The sequence below is a fragment of the Lissotriton vulgaris genome, chromosome 1_1 (assembly GCF_964263255.1).
Source record: "Lissotriton vulgaris chromosome 1_1, aLisVul1.2, whole genome shotgun sequence".
NCBI lineage: Eukaryota > Metazoa > Chordata > Amphibia > Caudata > Salamandridae > Lissotriton > Lissotriton vulgaris.
Genome location: NC_141685.1, coordinates 2044598268 through 2044621028, shown reverse-complemented (window position 1 = coordinate 2044621028; position 22761 = coordinate 2044598268). Strand labels below are relative to the sequence as shown.

The window sequence follows — 22761 nt, the reverse complement described above, 5'->3', positions numbered from 1 at the left end:
TGCGAAAGTTGACCCCCACCTGGGGCAAAGGCTATTAACAGATATAGCTAGGCCCTGATTAGAGAACTGGTTATTCCACCCAAGGAAAGGCTCATTCCTGCTACACAAAAATGCCCATGCTTACTCAAAGAGATTAATTAAATGTTTGCCTTATTGACTGGGTAGGAACCCCCAAATTCCTAATTAGTGACTGGTCTGAGGAGGAAGTAGTCCCTAGCTGTGGGATTATTTTAGCCAGATTGCTTCTTAGCTGGGGCTGAGTTTCACAGGGGGAAATCCCCTGCGGATTAATTGTTTTATCCATGTCAAGAGAGATGTTGATGCATTGCCTTCCAGTGTAAAATGAAATGCTGATTAGGAAGAAATGAAAGGCTATGCCTTTATTGTATGTGTTGCATTGGTGAATTACTCCCTTTACTCTAACCCAATGGGATGTTTACCTAAGGGGATGCCTATTCTTGCTCAGGAAATGTTGTGCCTTTTTATGGGGTACTTACCTGATAAAATGTTGTTTAACAACTAAAATGGAAGTGTTTAATCAAGTTAATGACCTGTTGATTCCTGATTAGGGAAGGGTTGCTCCTATTTCCCTGAAGTGTTTACTCCTGATTAAGGAGAGGTTTACCTTGGTTAACTAACTGTTCTACATAAGGAAATGTTTAGACTTGCATAGGAGGATGTTGGCTAAGTGCCTACAGGGGTATGATGAAATATTCTTCTTGATTAAGGAAATGGTTAATCCATCACAAGAGGATGTTTATTCCCAATGAAATGTTTTCTTCCACGTAGTGCTAAATTTACTAGGAGCCTACAGTTATTTATCCACATGTCTTTATAATGTAATTCTTACAGGTGATGATAAGAAGGAAGGCCAAGGTCAGGCCTGTGGTTATTTATTATTTAATATTTAATATTTATTCATCCAGTATTTATTGCCAAGTGTTGTCACACATGTAATTTAAAGGAAAGCTAATAAGCTAACCATACTGTGAATTCTTGATTACCCTGACTCTGCTCTAAATATAAAAGTTATTTAATTTTTACACATACTCACTGGAGTGGCGTCACTTATTGCGTGCCCATTTTTCTGTCTCAGTGGTTGCGTGTGCTGTATGGTCGCTTTACACAAAAGCTTTCGGATGCCTACCCGCTCGTGCCATGCTACCCTTGAGGAGCTGGTGACCCCAGTTCCAACAAACCTGAAGCAACTTTTAAAATACAGAACCAACTGCAACTCAAGTTAAGAAGTTTAAGACAACTGGCATCTTGGCCCCACCAGTGACCTCCCATCGGTCGCCCAGAGCAGTCTGCCAGTTGTTTCTGTGTGCCTGAGGAAGTGCTACTTCAAGAGCTGCCCTTATAGTTTTGGGTGTCTACTCTCCATCATCTCTACACATCTCTGCTGCGCTTTCTTTGAGGGTAAGCCTGCCATTCAATGATGTCTGCGTCCTGTGCTGTGCTTTCAGTGAGAGTAAGCCTAATTTAGTGTGTTCACCTGCCATACTTCTACGTCTGCACACTGTCTGTGGATGAAGTGTGTTATTAAATGTGTGCACAAGCCTAGGTGTACTGTCTGGATGTCTGCTCCACTCGAAGTCTTCAGGGACAAGTCTATTCCTTTATGGTGAGCACAAAGGCTGCCTACATTTTGCAGAAGATTCTATGCCACAACAAATGTCTCATAAAGCAAGGTAATCTGTGGCTGCCTGTGTTTCTTACTCCAATACAGGGCTAAATGATTCTGTTTGGCGAAAGGCACTTTGGTTCAAGTTTTTCATTTGTGATTGTGCGCTTTTTCAGCTATTCTTTTGTTTCTTCGCACACACCCTGGACATTATTGTGTTGTTTTTCAAGATTCATGACACTCCAGTAGTTCTTTTCTTCAACAAGGGTAAGGTACTTTGTACATCTTCTTTCCTGAAGCATGTTTGTACTGTCGGAGATTCTTTTATCGCTCTTGCTGCTGATGGAAAACAGCTGTTTGTCACTGTTGTGCAACTTCAGATAACCTCAACTCTGTTTCAAAGATGCCTTTCTTGTACAACAAATGTCAATCCTGGATTTTTCAAAAGAGTATACTAGCAAGCAGGTTGAACTATTGTTGCAATCACAGTTTTTGTTAAAGACAAAGTGACAGTTTTGCTTTCACATAGGTAATGTGATACCTGCTATCTACTGAGTCGTGTATCTATTTGGTGTGACATATGCCTCACAGGAGGTCTTATTTCTTCATGTTTACCTCAGCATTGTTTGTCTAAGCTGTTATTCAGTTACATGATGTCATTTTTCAACCTTCTTGGGTAAGAAAATCGCTCAACGGTGTAAGACACCGTTTTAAGATGTATTGCATTTAGAGTACTTGCATGTTTTATGAAACGTTATTTCGTATAGTGAGAAGCCACAGTCTTCGATTCCCTACATATGGGTGGGGCATCTATTTTCAGGGTGGTAATCATAGGTTTATTCTTTTTTTTTGAGGAATGGGTTTTGGCATTTGCTCATCACAGTTATCCCTTATATTAGGGATGGGCATGGGTTTGGGTTCTAGTTCCGTCCTTAAAGCGTATAAGTATTTGAGGAAACCTTATGAGATGGGTGGTTGTAATTTTCCTGATTGGAAAGATACCAGACTGCTTTTTTTGCTTCCCAAGGTGCTTTGTGGTTTTCCTCGTCTCCTGTACACACCCCTCCCTGGGTGTTTATTTAGCAACATCTCTCATTTCCCTTACCACTTTCCTCCTTTTTAACCACATCCACTTTATCTATTCCTTTTTCCCGCTCCATTATTTTAGATACTATTGCAGCGATTAAGTCTGTGGATAAGAAAGTGGCTACTCCGATCCATAAATCAAGGTGGTCTTCTTTATGGCGTAACCCTAGATTAAAATTTGTTATTGATCCTGCGTTGATCCCTTATTGGTCCTCTAAAGGAGTAACTTTAGTTTGTCATTTATATGACTCCAATAATGATCCCTTGCACTTTTCCTTTTTAGCTCAACAGTTCTCGCTCTCCAATTTGAACTTCTATACTTTTCTAAAAATCAAAGTAGCTCTTTCTAAAGTACGCCTGGAGCCCAATTCTCCTACTGTTATGTTATTTTCCTTGTGGCTTCGATCTGGTCATGTAGCTTCAAAGATCTATACATTTTTGTCTTCCACTTACTCTGTCTTACATACTGTTACCCAACAAAAGTGGTTACATCATTTTGATAAGGATATTACCGACCATATTTCGCCAGACACCTGGCAGCTGATTGGCAAATTTTCTTTCTGTGATAAGATCGCCCCTTCTTTAACCCAATCTAAATTTTTCTCTATCAACCTTCTCCATTGGACTCCTGTGCGTTTGCATTTGTTACACTTGAAGGACGATGATCTCTGTTGGAGCTGTGGTCTGGCTACTGGCGATTATTTGCATATGTTTTTTACCTGCTTTCTTTTACAACCCTTCTGGGATCTCATAAATAAACATCTCATATTAATTTTTAATATTGATTTTCAGCTTTCCTTATCCATGGTCCTCTTGGGCCCTTTAGCTTCCCGAGTGCCCTTGCCTTTGGATACCGTAGACTTGCAATTGCTTGTTCTTTTACTGACAAATGCCGTTAAGGTAATCCTTATGGAATGGAAGTCTTTTTCTTCCGTATCCAATCATACATGGTGGGCATTGGTTTCTTTTTTACGCAGCGCACACATTTCAGTGGATCTGGCTCATCTTACCCCTACAATTTCTAGTAATGTTTGGAAAGCTCTGGACGCTTATATGGATTTGGCTTCGAAGGGTTTGGTTGCCCAGGATCCTTTTGTGTCCTCTACTTGATTGCTGTTTGTTATTTGTGTAATGTGTGTTTGTAGTACTGCAGTGGATCCTTCCATTCCCTTCCTTTTCTCTTTTTCCCTTCTTCTTGCTACCTCCTTTCTACTTTTTCTTCCTCTGTCTTCTTTTCCTTTCTTTTCTCTCTTTCTACTTCTCTCATTCATAATAGTGATACTGTTTACGGATATTTTGGTCATTGATTTTCCCCTTATGAATTTCCTATATTTTTACCTTTATATTGGTTGCGGGAATTCTTTCTATTTGACTCAATCATAAGTACTATGTCTATGGATTTAGATTGTATCACTATGTATTGTATTTATCTTCTTCTTATACTTTTTAAACTTAATAAACTTATTGAACACAAAAAAAAGATGTCAGTCATGTAATTCAAGATTGTTTCTGGAACCTGTTGAAGGTTTATCGGAGGACATGCGTCATTTGAGGAGCCAGACTTCATTGACTTAGTCAGTCTGAGCACCTGGTCCACTGTAAGTGGTGAGAAGGAGGTCAGTGTTTCTACATTGATTGAAAGGGGTATCTCACCGGAGCAGCAGGTGGTCAGTGTAGATATGGCAGTGTAGGACGCATAGAAATCTTCAACTTTACATTTAAAAAAGTAGCTAGTGGGTTGATTAGCATTTGTGTTTTATTTTCTGAGATATTGGTGAGCGGTTTAACATCTAAAAAGCTATTTAGTAGAATCTTCGGCAGTTTCAATTTTATTTGTAAATTAAGACTTTTTTATTCTAAGATCATGATTTTATATTCTCTTATGGAGTTTTTATATAGGTGTCTTTCCCTGGCATTATAAATTTGTCTCTATTTACGTTCTAGCCTACAAATTAATTGCTTTTGAGTTTTGAGTTTGTTTGAGAACCAGGGTACAGTGGTGATTAATCTATGATTTGTACATTTCTTCTCACAGACTAAATGATTAATTGCTTCACCTAGCCAAATATGGTAGTCAGAAACGGTGTGTTCCAGGTCTTTAGCATAGGATGGTTTTGTACTAGGGAGGACCTATTCTAGTTTATCAGAATCTAATTTGTGCCATGAACGCGATGTCTTAATTGAATGGGGCTGATGGTGTGTTATCTGTTAGTGTAGTGTCAAACAGTACTGCTGAATGGTCGGATCAAGTTAGCAGCAGTATTCTCGTAAATTTCATGGCGGGATTATCTGGAAAGATCCCATCCAGTACATGACCTGCCATATGGTCTTTTACAATTTGATCAAGGCCTAGACTGGCTTTGGTCTCTATTAGAGATGCAGGGGCTTATTTACAAGCCCCTTGCACCACCGGTGCAACACTCTTAAAATGGGAAAAAGTGATGTACCGGCGGCGCTAGGGGCTTGTAAATAAGCCCCTCAGAGTCTTTGTCCATTAGGTTCTCCAGATGAAAATTAAAATCCCCTAGAACAGTGTAGTTCATGGTGCTAAATCTGGATTCTAGTTGAGGGCTGAGTGGCTGGGTAAAAATGGACATAGGACCCGGCGGGTGGTAAATAAGAAGCCCGCTAAAGATATTGTTTGGCTTACGTTTAATTTTAAACGAAAGGGCTTCATAATTTGCAGTGTGAGAATTTCCAGAGAAAGTGGCAGTAAACTTATTTCAATACATTATTGCAAGGCCCCTGCCTAATCTGTGGATAGAGTAACCTGTGGAGATGGCGGCCACCAGCTCAAGATCAGAAGAAAGGTTAGTTCATGTTTCAGTTATAAATGCCAGGTCCATCTTGTTAGTCTACAAAGTCGCTAAATTCAGTTTTATTTTTTTCTGTGGGATCTAGTTTATTTGAAAGGTTTTATATAGCGCTGGCTAGACCCGGAGGCATCAGAGCACTTTACATGATTATCCAACCATAGTTGCAGGTTACATCGTTACAAGTGTTACACAGTTATTAGAGCATCGCTACATAGTTACATGTTAGGTCGAGACAAACAATAAGGACAGATGCTTAAGGGAAAAAGCAAGGAAGGGGAGAGATTCAGCCGAGAGGGGGTAGGAGCACGGGAGGTAGACAGAGAATGAAGGAGTGAAAGAGTAGGGGAAGGTGAGAGACACAGCATGAAAAGAGGAGGGGGAGGGTGACAGGGACACAAACTGGTAGACGAGTCAAAGCTGCGTCCGAAGTCTAGTAAGTTGTGATCCCAGGGGAAGTGGTATCATTCCCCCAACTCTTTTGCGAGAGGCTCCCTATACGCAGTGGACTCTCTCAGAGTTGTCTCTAACACTCCAAGGCCTACCTACTGGATCCTTCCCCAAAAAGGGGAGAGGGAGTGCTTTGGCAAGGGGCGCCATACCATACCTCAACTGCAAGTGGCTCCCTTGGCACTGTGGACTCTCTCAGATGGATCACTGAGACTCCAGGGTATAAGTAATTGGATCTTTCCCCAACAAGGGGAGAAGGAGCGCTTAGTTAAAGGGTGCTAGACGGCATAGCAGGCAAGGGGAGAGATTAAGGAGAGAGGGTATATGAGCAGAGGAAGAAGACAAAGAATAAAAGAGGGAAAGCGGTACGGGAGGGTGAGAGAGATAGCATGAAAGAGGGGGGGAGGGTGAAGGGGGCACAAACAGGTAAACGGGTAAAAACCTCGTCCAAGGTCCGGTAAGCCATGATCCCAGGGGAAGTGGTATCATTCCCACATCTCTGCTGCATGAGGGTCCCTTTACGCAGTTGACTCTCTCAGAGGGGTCTCTGAGACTCCAAGGACTACCTACTGGATCCTTCTCCAACAAGGGGAGAGGGAGTGCTTTGGTAAGGGGCGCCATACCATGCCTCAGCTGTGTGTGGTTCCCTTGACGCTGTAGACTCTCTCATAGGGGACACTGAGACTCCAGTGTAAGAATATTGGATCTTTCCCCAACAAGGGGAGAAGGAGTGCTTAGTCAAAGGGCAACAAGGAACAGGGGGCTAGGAGGCGGGTTGGAACAGGCAGGTCAACAGAGGGGGATCAAACGGCAAAAGAAAATCACAATAATTCCAAAAAGATAACACATTCAATATCAGGGTAAATTTGTGATCCAGAAAAAGATGGGATCCACGAAAGGCAAGGGTCAGGGAGGACAAAGGGAGGAGACAGCAAGTTGAAGAGTCCCATAGGGAAGAGATACGGGTAGCAGAAAAGGAAATGTAATACATTGTAGAGTTACTCAGGAGAGAGATGCAAACGGGAAAGCTCAGAATCACAAAATAGTGATATTAAGTACAAAGAACTTCTACAAATACTAGTGGTTAGAGTTGTAACTATGCAAAATAGTAAATTCACTCAGGGTTCCATTTTCACAACAATTAGGCTAAAAACAATTGTATATTACTTTTCAACAGAGTGGATGGAGAAATAAGACATCAAAGTAGGTAGAGAGAGGGTGGGGAGGGAGATGAGATTTGGTGATAGGAGAGACGGGGGCCTAAGGGCAGAGAGAGAGATAAGGCCATCCAGCCGAGGCGCAATGTCTGAGGGTCGGCAGGACAGAGGGAGAGGACCAGAAACAACAAAATGGTGGCTCCGTTCGCGATCCGTATTCTGCTCCGTCAGTTCCCAGACACATCACTGGACCGTCACTCTAAGGCATCTCCAACTAAGCAGTCACATGTGTGGGATAAATGCGGAAGAACATACTCCAAGGAGGCAATCTGTGACTATAAATTCTCATAGGGTAGTCAGTTCAGACAGGCCATTTCATACAAGGCCGTATACGAAATATTCACCACCAACAAGTCTTGTATTAGAGATGGTGCTAGGGAGCCTCTTTTCATGCTTGTTACCCAAGATTCAGTTTCTCTGGTGGCCAGCGCTGTAGAATTATTATAAGCAGGGTGTTCTTCGTGAATGTGTGTAACCCCGGTCCCCAATCACAATAAAGCAGTACAAGCGCCTCTTAGACATCTAATGGGTGTTATGTACCAGTTAACACGTTGCATACAATAATCAGAGGTGGGTCTGCAGGTTCCCAAGTTCGTGACAATAAGTAGGGGCGGACTTGAGTTTCCCTAGTGTTGATTAAGGTGCATGTAAAGGATTGGTTTTTTGTTGCATTATTTGTGACAGCAAAATCAGCCAAGTGAGTATCTCTAGTTTTAAGACTGCATAGATCAAAGTTACAAACCGGACATTTGGTGGCGTCCATAGTCACTGGTGGATCTAAGATAGTACAAAACAGTTCAGTAGTGGAGCTTGTAACACTTCACTTCTAGGCATCTGGCTATTCACCTTTTCTCTATTTGGTTTTCTCTTTTGAGTGAATTACATAAAACCAAGGGAAATTAGGTATGCATCTTTGTACAGGCTTTGATGTTCACTGGGTGATGGCCAAGTTAAATTGAAACTGCTTATTTTCTATTGAGGTCCATACTGAATTGTTAATTTCTGTTTTTAAATGTTGAATTGAATTAATGAAACATGGTAGTATAAAAGCTTCCATACTACCCTAACCCTCTAACTTCTAATATTCAATACGTTTTAGGTTTTATAAAAAGTTTCTCAAAATTCTGGATGACCCACATCCGAACCTTAGACCGAAACTACATTTGATTGTGATTGCTAAGTGAGTTAACTTTAGCCAAACGAAAGGCTCCTCCCAAAATAAATACCCAAGTCGTGGCTATGATGTGTCTGTTTTGAGTGGTGTATTCCTATCTGTTACAAAGTGAAATACTTTAACAGCCATACATCCAGGTTCATGGTTCTAATGCAGTGTGGTTCAGTGCATGGATTGCGTATCACCTGCGTTACAATAACCCAAATATCATATTAGGCCCTAACCCGAATTTCATCATAATGCAGTATTAGGTTCACGCAAGCAAGTGCCGGAAGCAAATAGTAACGGTGTCTTTCCTGTCTGCTGTCGAGTCCAAGGCAGTCTCTGCAACTCTCACGAGCAGACATCCGGTCGCCCCTTCCTTGTCGCACTTTAGCGCCGTGGAGAGCAACAGCTAAGATCTGACGGATAGTTACTGTCCAATTTAGCACTTTCCAAGAGTGACCAAAGATAACACGCCAGGAAACCGCCGTACTCCTGAAAAAAAGTATTAAATAATTTGGAAGTCTGCGTGAAAAAACCTAAATATGTGTGAACTTCATGCAAAGAACGTCTGTGTATTTTCTCAATTTAACTCCAGAACCATGAAAAAACACGCCTGCGCTCATTATATTTGTTCTAAACATTGTTGATTTTAGCAAACCAGCTCGCTGGGATCATAGCCGGCGCCTCTCAGTCTGCTTCAGAGCATCCTGTGGAGGATTCTGTAATCCTGTGTGTCTCAAGCACACCTGTTTCCGATCTCAGCCCCACACATACAACGTACCGTGGCCTGGCCACCAGGGGCGCAACTAGACACAAACTTCAGGGCGAGGGGGTGGGGGGAAGGAATAACAACACTGAATAGTGAGGACGGAACCATCTTCAGAGCCCAGGTGAAATTTATGTATGTGTTGCTCCCTTCACTGCATGCAGTGATTCCGAGCAATGAGTGGGATTTACTGAATCTTGAAGTGCATAGCAAGAACACAGTTTATAGTGGGTTTGTGGTTATTGCTCAAGAAACTGTTAGCAGCTCGCATTACAAATGTTGCATTCTAAGATACTGTTGACCTGCAGATCTAGTAAGATCTGGAATTTTGAGTTTTAGTTCCTGGGGCAATCTTTTGCATTTTTAAAAAGCACTAACTCTCACCCTAAAAGGGCTTAATAAAAACAACTTTTAGGAGATATTAGTGTACTCTGGCGCAGAAGATGTTTTGGAAAAGTGATGGCAAATGGTGCTGGTTAAGCAAATTTCTCTATATGTTTTGTTCATACTACATTTACCGATACCAAAGGGGATGATGGTATCGCTCCATACTACATTTACCAGCATGCACTACCATTACCACATTTCAAGACAGAACTTTACTGCAGGAGATAACTCTTTTGCAGTCTTGTGGAATTGGGCTTTTCTCCTCAAGGATCTATATAACACACGGTCCTACATGGTTACGCATAATAACTATATTTGAGCTCCCATTTACTTTTTTGCCTGTGACTTACACTCCCAGAGACTCAAATATAGCCCACATTTTGAAAGATACTGTTGTAGAAACAAGCATTCAACACAGACAAAGAGTACACAGTTTGGAGGGGCTTGAAACCCAGACTTGAGGTATAGCCATGGACTTTGGTAGCAGCAGACTATTTAATAGTATTACCACTTATAAAAATATTTGGAAACTGTGCCTAAAGAAAAACTCAATGTAAGACTACGAAATTCTAGGATATTTCTGAGAATTTTCAAGAGACAAAGTAGAAGCAAAACAAGGTTCTTGCATCTGTCAACTAGCAGGAGTGGGGGAGCTAACTACAAATTACATTTCAAAAGATTTTGGCCAATCAGGAGCAATTTTAATAGGAAGATCAGAGTTATTTCTTTTGACTATTGTTTTGTAGCAGGCATGAGGTAGGCACGCTGGCAATCCTAACTACAACCTCATTTTTAGATTTTTGGAAAAAGGTAGCTACTACAAGAGAGCAACAACCTACACATGATATTTTCTAATTCATGCATTGCCCTTCCCACTAAATGGGTTTTGAAAAACAAGGGTACCCCGTTACGTGAACCTGGGGTATAATAGTTATAAAAAGAACAATGGTTCAAAGGTGGCCTGACTAGGTCCAGTAACACAAGGTTAGATAATATTTTGTTTAGAGATTGAATCAGTTGGGGAGCATGCATCGTAGGGCATGTATATTTTTAATCATTGTAATTTGATATTTACACAAATACATTCAGGTGCTCACATGAGGGAAAAAAGGTGCGTAACATGACTGAGTGGAAGTGACAGTATACGAAATATCACAAGGACAACAAAAAGAAATCCAGAACAATATGTACAAGTAGGGGGATTTTCAATAGGGGTCGATGACGTTTCGATCTTTAATCATTCAAGATCATCATCAGGACAGAGTGAGCGTTTCTGAAACTGAAATGAGAGTTGAGCATTTATTAACACTGTGCCCTACTGGACAAACCATTAGTTAATCAAGTGCCAATGTGCTCCCGGTGCTTTGTCAAATAACGGTTAATGTGGATCCCACGTAGCTGGATGGGAGAGCAGTGAACGCATGCAGGGACGTTTGCGCAGTACTGCTTACCTCTAATCACTATTTTATGAGGTAAGCGAATCTAGTATAGTGCCAATTTGCTACCCGTGCTTTTTACAAAAAACAATTATTATGCATAGCGATTTTGAAGCTTGTTTATTTAATTAAAATCCCTGGGGATGGTGGGGGGGGAGAAGGGGGCGGGTGGGGGGCTAGACCATGCAGGGACGCTAGTGTCAGCACTTACTATTTATTTATTTGGGATACAAGATGGATCAGTGTCTTGATATAGTGTAGAAAGGGTCTCTTTGTGGTCTGTTGTGGTCTGTTTAGATTGAGATCGGGGGTGAGCAAATCAGGAATTAAGCCTACATGGCCAAGGTTTAACTGATCTAATTACATATAAAGAAAGGTGTTAGTATCTTACTTCTCTACATAGGAGGTTGATTTCCTCATCTTTATTACCAGTCCAAGCGTTTTGGGAGTCTAGTCTGGGATGAATTAGAACAGCGTTCGTGGAGGCATGGTCTGGGAGGGATAAGAGCAATGTATTATTGGCCCATTAGAATCCTGTGTCGATATCAAGGAACAACCTAAATTATGCTTACTTCGCTCTGTAATTGAAGGTGAAGCGAGATTAATTTAATTGAGGGATAGGGCGTGTAATCCGTATCCTACAGACAAAAGTTTGGAAAGAAGAATAATTGTAACGTAATTGCTGTCACATTTACACAAACTGAATTGTTTTAAAAAAAGGGGACGTCAGGTAATGCAGTGCATGCACATAATTACCCGCGTGGATCCCAGATTGGCCTCGGGTCGGGATCTGTAAGTAAAGGAATGTGTGTTACACGCTAACTGGGGGAAAGGGGGGCTTTGAGCAAGCCCAGTTGTCAGAGACCTCGTAGTAGGGCAGCGGTAGTTGTGCTACTGGACCTAGTCAGGCCATCTTTGAACCATTGTTCTTTTTATAACTTCTCACTAAATAAACACTTTTCTTCCCACCCTCTTATACCTTTGTTAAAGACCTGACATCTCCAGACCTGATTGTGGCTGTCATCAGAAATCCTCACCAGTTTCCATAAAATCTATTTCTTGTATTGTATTTCTCTTCCTATTCTTAAAGTTAAATTTACACCTCCTAAGATATATCAGCATTATAGAAATAAATAGGACCACAATGCACAGTAAACAGTTAGGTATCCCTAACACACAGTCGTAAATAGTGTAGTTTTGTAAATGTTCTAATTTCTGAAACTTTGACTGAAAGTCACTACATTTTGAATAGCTTATGCGTGTACATATATTAAGTTAAGTGAGTTATGACCAGGTGCTTCACATTTCAAAGATCCTTTTTTTGAAGGTGTAAGTACTACAAATGAGCGCAGAAGATAGGAAAAGGCTGGAAGTTGACGTGACGGGGAAGAACTGCAATAAGTCAATTTAAGGAAGGGAAGGCCTGAGACCAAATAAGTTCCCTGTTAAAATGTGTAGGCTGTTCTAGTAAAACGGCAGCACATATCCTGTGTATATTTGAAGAGGCTAGATTGATGGGGTGTGTGCCAGCAGACTTAAGTATGGCAGCGAATGGCCACAAACATACTAATGCATACACTCAGGAAAGCACCTGACAAATGCACCATGAATAGGCCATATCACCATAAAATCCTGAGATTAACATTTTTGCAAAAGTACCGGCCAGCCGATTATATAGGATGGCAATGGTAAATGGACTCATGCATCTTATTTAGTCTAAATTCATGCCTTATTGGTCAACAAGACTGTGCTTGTGTACATTGTAGTGTTTTGTGAAATATGCTAAATCGGGACCAGATTGTTCTTTTATCACTTGATGCCCAAGAGGCTTTTGATTCAGTACATGGGACAATGCTCAACATTCCTCTCGTGGATGAGACTCCTGTATAGTGGCTCAAATGCAAGGGTGGAGGTTAATGGTATGCTGCCACTTCCCCCCTTTCAGCTTTGTTCACAGGCTATGACAAGGCTTCCACTTGTCCCAACTGCTCTTTGTACTAGAGCTCGACCCAATCTCATGCTTGGTGAGCAAAGATGTGCTGGCTAATGGACTTAGGGAGATAGAGAATGCAATAACAGAACCTCCCTATATGCGGATGCTTTATAATTATGTGTGATTGATAATAATTAATGGATTCTGAGGTTGTTAGATATGCAAAGTGTTCGGTCGATACTAAGTGCGGGGGTGCATGTGGGGGTCCATGCACCCCCACATTCTTTAAACTTAAAGCCCCTGGGAGGTGGCAGACACTGGTCTCGGGGGTCAAAGAGGCCCCCACATGGTTAAATAAATAAGCCCCGGGGAGGTGGTGGTCCCCAGGACAGCAGGGGAGGCCATTCGGGCCTTACCCACATTTTTTGTTCATGAAGAATTACCAGGAGGGGGGGACATGCATCCACCTCCTTTATTACAATGCCCCCGGGACCTGGTCTTACAGGGGGCTGATTAAAAACAAGGCGCAAGAGCCTGAGCTTCATTTAAAAAAAAATGTAGGCAGGATCCACACATCCTGCTGAAATGTTTTTACAAAAATGCTTTTTTTTGGCTCTGTGGGATGCTGATTGAAGTGTTGGCAGCCAATAAAATTTCAGTAGGATTTTGGGCTCCCAGATATCTATATTTTTTAAACTTAAATATCTCTGAGACTACTGAACGGAAGTACACCAAATCACAACTAGGAAGGATGTAGAAAGCAAGGTCACTTGTGGTTTTGATTCATACCTTTTAAGTTAATGTTAACAAGCGTTAATGTGAACAAGCTGTCCATGGATCATGTTTGCGTGGGCACGTTGAGAGAGGTGGGAGACTGTAAAACTTGATGAATGAACTAAGACTGTTTCTGTCACGTTGATTTCCATCCTAGTGAGATCTACTTGGAGGTAGTACAAGTCGTGCTACGATGGCTGTCGTAATCTATGCTTGTCGTTGTTTACTTTTTACTTACGCTCTATTTTCACGTTCTTTGTCCATGTTCTTAATACGTCTTAGATACTTTATTACAATATGAGCATTCTTTTCCATTGTGGGTTTCAGACACTAGCAACACATCTGTTTTCGACTCTAGTCCATATCCCAGCGTTTGGTAGAGCCGGAGCTTAGCTAAGCAAAAAGAACTTTGTTACAACTAGGCAAAATGGCTACTGAAAAATGGAAAGCACACAGTATTTCGCTTGTAGGTCAACAGTCTTATGATTGCTGGCATTGTAGAGTCTAGTGGGTGTTATTCGAAAGAAAATCCACTGTGCTGTCCTTCGTCTTTTTCTGAGTCAATATAATTGGATAAAATGCACTAATGCACGTAGTTTCTAGTTTTTTTCTTTTAAATCGCTTTTGGACACTTTCTTCATTTCGTCCACACAAGGTAACTCACTGAAAGTCTAGTCTGCGCTCAGATACCCCTTACCCATGGTGTTAGGCTGCTTCGAACAGAGTGCGGGAATGACCCAGCTGCACATTCACTTTTCAGCAAGGGTATGGTGGTGTGGATGCTTATACAACGGACTCTTGGATAAACTGCTTACTCACATTTGTGGTCCAGCTAGTAACGAGGGGCTCCGTGTTGAAAGGACCAATTACTATCCCTTTTGCTTCGGGGTATCTTCCCCCATACTCGACGCATGGCATGCTGCCGTAGCACAGGTGTTTGACGCAGTGAAAGGAAATGTGCAGGCAAAGCCTGGCTGCAGCAGAGTTTGAGCGGGGAAGCCTGTCCTGAGTGAGGTCTGAGCTAGTAATTTGCACCTGCTTTTCAGAGGCGGTAATTAAGGCACTAAATTTAAGCACAATTAGGGGGTTCTGCTGACTGAGGGTAGTCCTGTGCCTGTGAGATTGGTTGGACGGCAGCTCAGCAGGCGATTACTGCATGTTAAAGCGCCCCGTGACCTGCCTCAGGATTATTCGCAGATTCCACCACACACTGTAACAAGCATTGGCCACGAAAGTCATCACGATCGCTGTAAAAGCGAAAGTTATCACGATGACGCACTAAAACACACAAGGGATGCGCGCGCAAGCACGCATGCTTGTTGCGTGTTCTAGCAAGCTGGTTGCTGCCTTGGGAGCACTTCCCAAAGCTGCTACTAAATGTCTCTCCGAGCAGCGCAGCGTGCTGACTCAGCGACACCTAAAAAGCACACTTTCTGGATAACATCTAGCTTTCTGCCAAATTGGTGTCATTCCGTTAAGTGGTTCCGGCTGTAGTCATGTTAAAAAAAAAGAAAAATCCCCATAGACATATCACGGGAAAAACGTGCTTTGGAACTGTCCTTTTTTCTCTGCTCCTGCTTGACAGATCACGCCGAAACTTTCAACGCAGCAGCTGAACCAACAAGTATTTGCAATGCAATAGGTCTCACAGTTACGCGAGTTTAAGCTATTACAATGCCTTTTATTTATGTTTTTGAAAAGAAAAGAACAATAAAAGGCATTGTTATTTGCAATGCCAATAGCTCAAACTTGAGTCAATGCGAGACCTATTGCATTGTAAACGCTTGTTTTGTTTTGTTTACAGACGCAACTTAGATCAATAAACAAAGCGAAAAAAAGCACTTGCTTCATTTAGTCAGCGCGTACATGCAAAATGACCATTTAATCATCAGTGCAATATAAAAATGAAGTTATACTATCACAGTTTTCTTTTCTTGCCGATTAATTTAGTCAACCATGCCTCATAATTTAGTTCTCTCCTACCGCAAAATTCTAGTGGCCCTATTCATATTTAACCAAACCACAAAAACAGAATTTTTAGGGGGACTGGCAATATAGTACACTACACAAAGCGAGTAGTTATCTGGCCAAAGCCAGCAGAGTAAAACATAATTTCAAATCTAGACAAACCCAAACATGTGTTGTTCCATGAAGTGTTTGTCTCTGTACATAACAGATGTTTGTCTAAACTGCAGCCTCATTAGCATCCACATTATATTGCTGGCCACGTGTTTTATATGGGATATGGCGTCCGTTAAGGGGCTTCAAGAGCTGCTCAGAACATATGGTAGCACTACCCAAGTTAATAGCCTTTCTACGAATGTATAAACTGTTTCCATCCTCTCTCCTTCAAATGATTAACACCACCGCCCTTGTCCCACCAGCCACTCCATTCTGCCACCTCACAAACTCCCAGCGCCCCAATCCTCTCGCTCCACAGTAAGGCCCAATCTCTCCTTTGACCGATTCTGTCCTGCGAGCTTCCCTCCACCCAAAGGCCTCCGGATGTACTGGTACCATGCTCCCATCCTCTACAAGGCCTGTGACTCTTTCTGGGGTTCTTACTTGTCCTTTTCTGTACCGAAGATTGATACAAGATACTCCGCCAACTTCTGTTGCTTCTACGCATGACCGCCGCCAAAAACACAACAGCTTTCAGCCTCTGGTGACACCATTTACGCCGTTCGGGTAGAGAGGTTTTATTATACCGACATTATAAGGAAATACAAGTACCAGAATGCATATTCTTGAATATATTTAATTTGCAAACTGACTCAAAGCCGCTACGCAAAAGAGATACCATAATTTTTTTTGTATTTCAAAATTTTCTATTATATGTGTAAAACAGAAGAATCGCACATCAGTGCGGCCGTGATTAAAACGTGCATCTTGTGAGAAAGGAGCTGTATTACTGAGAAAGCCTTTTGTGTTGCCAGTTTATGTTAATAACTTCAGTCAGCTTGGCCTAGCACAGTTCGTGCACCGTCACAATGCACGTCTCCGTCTACCCAGAAGTAGCTTGCCGTGCTGGTGCGCACGCGCAGTACGAAGAGGCAGAGGAAGAAAGGAAGGGATCGTCTACCGGTGAGTAAGTCCTGAAAGAAGAGGTTCTGTCCGTCCTGGCATAGTCCGCTCTGCTGCACGTGTCTCGCTTTGCCCCCTCCCCCAAGCTCCTTAAAAACAAGAAACAGCATAGTCTTTATGGGACCATGTGTTTCTAATTACCCCATAAAGATAAGAAAGTGCTTTGCAACAGCAGCAAAGAAGGGGACACAGTCTGGATCGGAGGCGAAAAGGGCATCAATAAAAAGAAACTCATTTCCAATGGCAGGCCACCATTTAGCATAAACGGTGACGCCAGTCAATGGAAATGAGGGGCGGGGCTTTGAGTCCTTCTCTGAAAACCCCTCATGCACAAAATCTCTTGCCGAGCGAACAGCGCTTTGCGCTGCAATGCAAGGTGAGACCTAAAAAGGGGATTTTTAAAAAACATTTCCTGAAGATTTGTCAAGCAGCGCCAAAGTTATTGTCAAAACTATTTTCTAATGGAAACTTTGGTCCTAACTATAACCATTTGGTCATTTGAGCAATCTGCTTGCAATTGTACCAAAAAGGTGTCACAGAGGGTACAATTGTTATGCAAAGTTTGGGGCTGATAGGTGCAGTGGAGACCGATAATTTGAGGCACAAAATAAGGTTGTGTTTGTAATGTTAATTCCCATAGGAATTACCATAGGAACCTTTAGCCACACCTACAGCCTGAATCGCTGAATGGACTTACACCAAATTTGGCAGGGAGGTAGATGTCAGTTCAAGAAAGTACCTTTTGCTTACTTGGTGTAAATCTATTCAGTAGTTTTTGAAGTGGCGGCACCTCCGCTAAGGTGGAGGAGCATCGCCTAACTGTTTTCTTTCAGCAGTATAAGAAAAAATAAAATGATAGTAACTCAGTTGTTATCATTTATTTTTTTCATTTTTAGTGCACGGCAGCTCTTTGCCAGGCGAGGTGGGGTGGGTGGTGCAGACAGAGCAGCCGAAGAGTGGTTTGACCCACTCCTAAGTGCCACGACTGTTTAGACGGCCCTCTTGGGTCGACCATAACAGTCAAACGCACTTTCCTTCTTCTCCATCCAGGATGCAGTATAGCCTGGGTGGAGAACATGCCCAGGCCTCTTTGTCCATCTGAGCCATTGCTCTCAGACGAATCACAACGCTTGGCTCAGCGTAGCCTGGGTGCTCCCCGCTGCTTCCTGGTCCTGCCCGCAGGAGGAGGAGAGACGCGACCAGGAGGAGCGGCAAGGAGGGCACTGCAAGCAGGTAGGTTGAATTATTTTTATTATTTAACCTTAGCCCACCCAGCATTCCGCAACCCGCCACCTGGCTGCCACTCCCCAACCCCTGGTCGGTGACAGCTGCTGTTTTTGAGAAATGTAAGTTTAAAATTATAGTGATACCTCTGGCCATGGATATTTCGCTGTGGTTTCACGATGAATAGCAAATGCACGCGCCAATGGGAATGCTCTGATTGGTTGACGCATCCTGAGTAGAAAGTGGCGACTGTCATTTTATCTATAGAGAATGGTTCCCGAGGCTGAAAATCTGAGTGAAAGCCCACATAAGGGTTCAAGGTGGAGATAATCATGGTTGAGAACTGGAAGTGTTAGTGACCCAAATTATGTGGCCAAAATAGATTTTTTTTTATTGCGCGTGATATTCGTGCCGATGCTGCGACCACCAGCGAGGCCCCCGTGTACCATTGCGGGGACATTGTGACTATCAGCGTTGTTGTGAATATTTGTAAAAATATAAAAAATATATGAATGAATCATTAATTCATATTCATATAGAGATATTGAGATATTGATAAATGTTTTTATAGAGTTCTTTATATAGTGAGTCATCTACTGTGTTGGTTAGAATAAATGATATAGTTATATATTTTTTAATGTGGTGGTGGTTATTAAAATCCTGCTTTTGCTTTCTGCATTCGCAACGTAACGGCGGGGATCAGGATTACCGACGTCATCGTGAACTCTGGCCGTAACGCGAAAACAGAAAATATGTTTTAGAGATGGTTGTTATAGAAATACACTAGGAAAATAAGTGTTCAGTAATAAACCTCTAGTGTGTAAATCACTATAATGTTTGTGCATGCATGTGTTTTCACTTATGGAAAAAAGGCCTGATCATTGCAGTTAACGACGTCATTGCGACGTCACGAATAACTGCGATAATGGAAAATAGGTCTGAAAGATTGTTTATAAAGACACTAAGTGCCTCATTATGATGTCGGTCGGAAAGGCTTCGAACGGCATGTAGATTTCCTAAGCCGCGTCGGAACTCATGTTTCCGATTGACTCGGAATCATTTCTAACCAACCAATTATGATGGAAGGTAACCGTTTGGTCTGACCAGCTTTCAGAGGATCCGTGTCGGTCGGAGCCGAATTGTACACTTCTATGGACTGCGTTTCCGACCGATGTATTACGATGTCAGATACGGACAGCCTTTCCGAATCGGCCTGATCAATATGGAACAGCTATCGGAAACTGACTTTGGAGGCCCCTAGCAGGTCCCCCTTCACCCGGAGGCGTCTAGTTGGGGCCCGTAGGGGTACCTATGGAGTCCCTCTTTAAAACCATGCACAGTGTGGCAGGTATCATGGGGTGCCTGCAACAAGGTGCAAGTTTTTCTGCAACCACCCCTTTTTTCAATGGGAGCCTGTGTTATCGGTCGGAACACAGGGAGCCTGTGTTGCCGGTCGGAACACAGGCTCCCATTGAAGTCAATGGGAGAGTTTCCAAACGGTGTTAGGAACCATCGTAATCGGGCGGTCGGACTCTCCAAACCCGAGTCAGAGTTTAAACATGCTTTGAAAGAAGTATGTATATAGTAATATGTGTAGGACAAAGTTCAGAATGGATTTTTTAATATACTATTTTTGGATGTGTTGGTGGTCATTGAATGTCTGCTTTTGTTTTCCGCTTCCGTGACATGTCCAGGGGAATCGCGATTACCGATGCCATTGCAATCTCCGGAGTCTCCGTAAAAAAATAAAATAGATTTTACAGATGGTTTTTATAGAAACTCTACAAAAACGACTTTAGAGAATACTGTAAGAAACCCCTGGTGTGTAAAATACTGTTGTATGTGTGGATATATGTGTGTTTCCTCTTTTGGAAAAGGCGCGATCATCGTGGTTAATGGCGTCATCCCGAAGTCCTGAAGAACCGCGAAAATGGAAAATAGGTCGGAAAGATGGTTTTTAAAGACATTTGGTACAAGAATATGAGATTAAACATGCTTTGAAAGAAGTATATATAAGGTAATATGTGTAGTACAATATTCAGAATGCATTTTTTACATAATATTTTTGTATGTGTTGGTGGTCATTGAATATCTGCTTTTGTTTTCTGTTTTTGCAACGTGTCTAGGGGTATCGTGATTACAGATGTCTTTGCGATCTCTGGAGTCACCGCGAAAACAGAAAATAGGTTTTGCAGATGGTTTTTATAGAAACTCTCTAGGTAAACATGGCTTTAGAGAATACCGTAAGAACCCACAAGTGTGTAAAATACTGTAATATGTGTGGATTTATGTGTTTTATGCTTTATATGAAAGGCTTGATCGCCACGGTTAACAACATCATCTCGACTTCTGCTGTCTTCGCAAAAATGGAAAATAATGTTTGAAGACGATTTTTCTGATAACTCACTACAAAAATATGAGTTTGAAAAGTTCACTAATAAAGCTCTTTTGTTGAATAAACAGTAGAAGATGTCTATATATATATATGTTTTACACTTTGTACAAACCACATGCTCTTCCTGACTACCGATGTCACCGCTGTGACATTGGTAGTCGCGAATATAAATGTGTTTTTTGTTTTCTCCTAAATTGATTACAAAAAGCAAATTTAAAACAATATGTTACTAAATATTAAGACAAACTTTATTTAAAAATGTCTTCAAGTATATTTTTCACTGTGTGAAATACATTTACTGATCACAGACCATGTCATTAGTGATGTAATATGTGAGGTCATAGGCAGTGCATTGCAGGGGAACGAGTTATAGTTAGCTCAGCTTCCTGTAACTGCTGAATTTCTCTGGTTTTGTACTAGTGGAATGTCAACCTTACTATAACGTTCCTGTAACCTTTATTTTTTTCAGTGAATTTCTAAGGTTTTTTAATTCTATTTCCTAGCTACTACGCCCCTGTAACCTTAATAAACCGGCAGACTTGAAGATTTCCAGAAGAACACCATGTCTAATGAAAGTAACAGTGGATACCTCCAGCTTTGTAGAGGGCATCATCATCATCACGTCAGGGTCAAAGGAGAGAAACAGAGCTCACCACTCGTCAGAGTAATTATCCTTCTTCTAGGCCTCAGGACAGCTATACATCTTCAAATCTATTCACCCGCTTGAAGCAGTTTTCAGACTATTGGATAGTAGTGCGTTCTAGATTCCGCTGCGCATATCTTAAAACGGTAGCATGTATAAGCAACTTATGGGTCCAGCCTTGGCCATGCTTCATAGGAGCACCGTTTGAACATGAACTATTGTCTTTGGTTGAAACATGGGAAGTAGGAACAAGAGAAAGGGTACATTGAATCTGCCTATATCTTTTTATACTATGCACTTAAGGTACTTTTGATAAAGTAACCTTCCCATCAATATTAACCTTCATACAGATTTGCATAGAGGCATAATGTAAAATTCTATTTACCTGTTTTTGATTATACTTGGGTTCGCTGTGACCAGTTGTGTCTTGGCTCCAACGTCCTTACTGTAGTCCCTAGACAAAGGAGGGAGATTGCACCTGTGGAGACAAAATCTGCATCTTTTAGTGTTTTGCGTGCACTCTCTCGAACGCTATGTATAGCAATATTAATAGAAAACAGGTGAACTATAATATAACATAACACATCTAGATATCTTACATACAAACACTTTAGACTTCCTGCTGACCGCTCCATTCATGTGGCAATACTATATTATAGATTAAAGGAAATGTGCAAATTATCCATAGGAATATAGAGAAAAAAATGTTTTGACAATGTAAGGTAGTTAACATGAAGAAACTTGACATTGCACTGTAGTATGTGGTATCCACTCCTGGTCCACGATGGCTGAATCTAAGCCGTGTTTTCAGGATGTCCATAAATGATTATTTTACAATCACTGGTCAACCTAAACATCTGGCATGTCTAAGGCTCTTGTGGACCAGGTTCAGACACGCCTCTAAGTAACAATAAAGTTGTAACATTCATGCTCAAATGCTTATTTCCACGGGACAGAGGAGGTTAAAAGATGAGCAAAGAGCGGGCTGTTTACAGACAGGTTAATTTAATACCCATTGCCGTCAGCTCACCACATACTAAAGGTACCTTACTGAATAGTACTGTTACTGATCACGTTGTCATGTTTATTGAATAATAAACAGACAGGTCCTAATCAAAAAGAGAGTGTTAGTAAAATGAGACAGAGGATAAGAAAAAAAGGTATTTGAGTATCATGGCCTAACCTGCCCCATGGCCTAAATTCAGGGTCCCCAAGATACAGAGTAACAGCAGACGGTTGTTGTAAATTGTTGAAACAGCACAAATTATCAAAATGTGCGGTATCCTTTTACAAGTATAAATTACTGGACAATGAATACAAAATAGCTAGTTAAATGCTAAAATAATTATGGAGAATATATGTAAAGCATATTCCACATCTTTTTCAAAGGCGCTGTCTGACGTTTAAACAGAAAATGCAGTGAAGAGAATATAAATAAGCAATTACAGAGGAGTATTAAAGAATCAATCTGCTTAAACCGGGATGCCTCCCCATTAAATAATGTTCATTGACTTAGCATCCTCCCCACTACCAGTAAAATGACACAAAGCCTTACTGAAAGTTCAAAAGAAAAGCTGTCTTGTAATGGCCATGTGTGCACCATCTTGGGGAAGTAACTACAGTAGCACCGAATTTACAACGCAAACCGCTAAAAACGGAGGGGCATTTTTACAAGACAATGGTGCAGTGCGGTGCAGCAGGCAATTTTGTCTAATTGCAGGAATGTGTTGAATTTGCAAGCATATATGGCACGTTCCTGTACTCACACCC

The 22761-nt window shown here is 41.6% G+C and overlaps 1 protein-coding gene across 1 annotated transcript in view; it reads right to left on the bottom strand.

The window, feature by feature from the left end:
* ST8SIA1 (ST8 alpha-N-acetyl-neuraminide alpha-2,8-sialyltransferase 1) overlaps positions 1 to 22761 on the bottom strand; it is a 554515-nt gene that overhangs the window by 77085 nt on the left and 454669 nt on the right. Inside the window, exon 4 of the mRNA XM_086920406.1 lies at positions 21377 to 21469. Within this exon, the coding sequence (XP_086776532.1) occupies positions 21377 to 21469 (93 nt within the window). The remainder of the gene's footprint in view (positions 1 to 21376; positions 21470 to 22761) is intronic.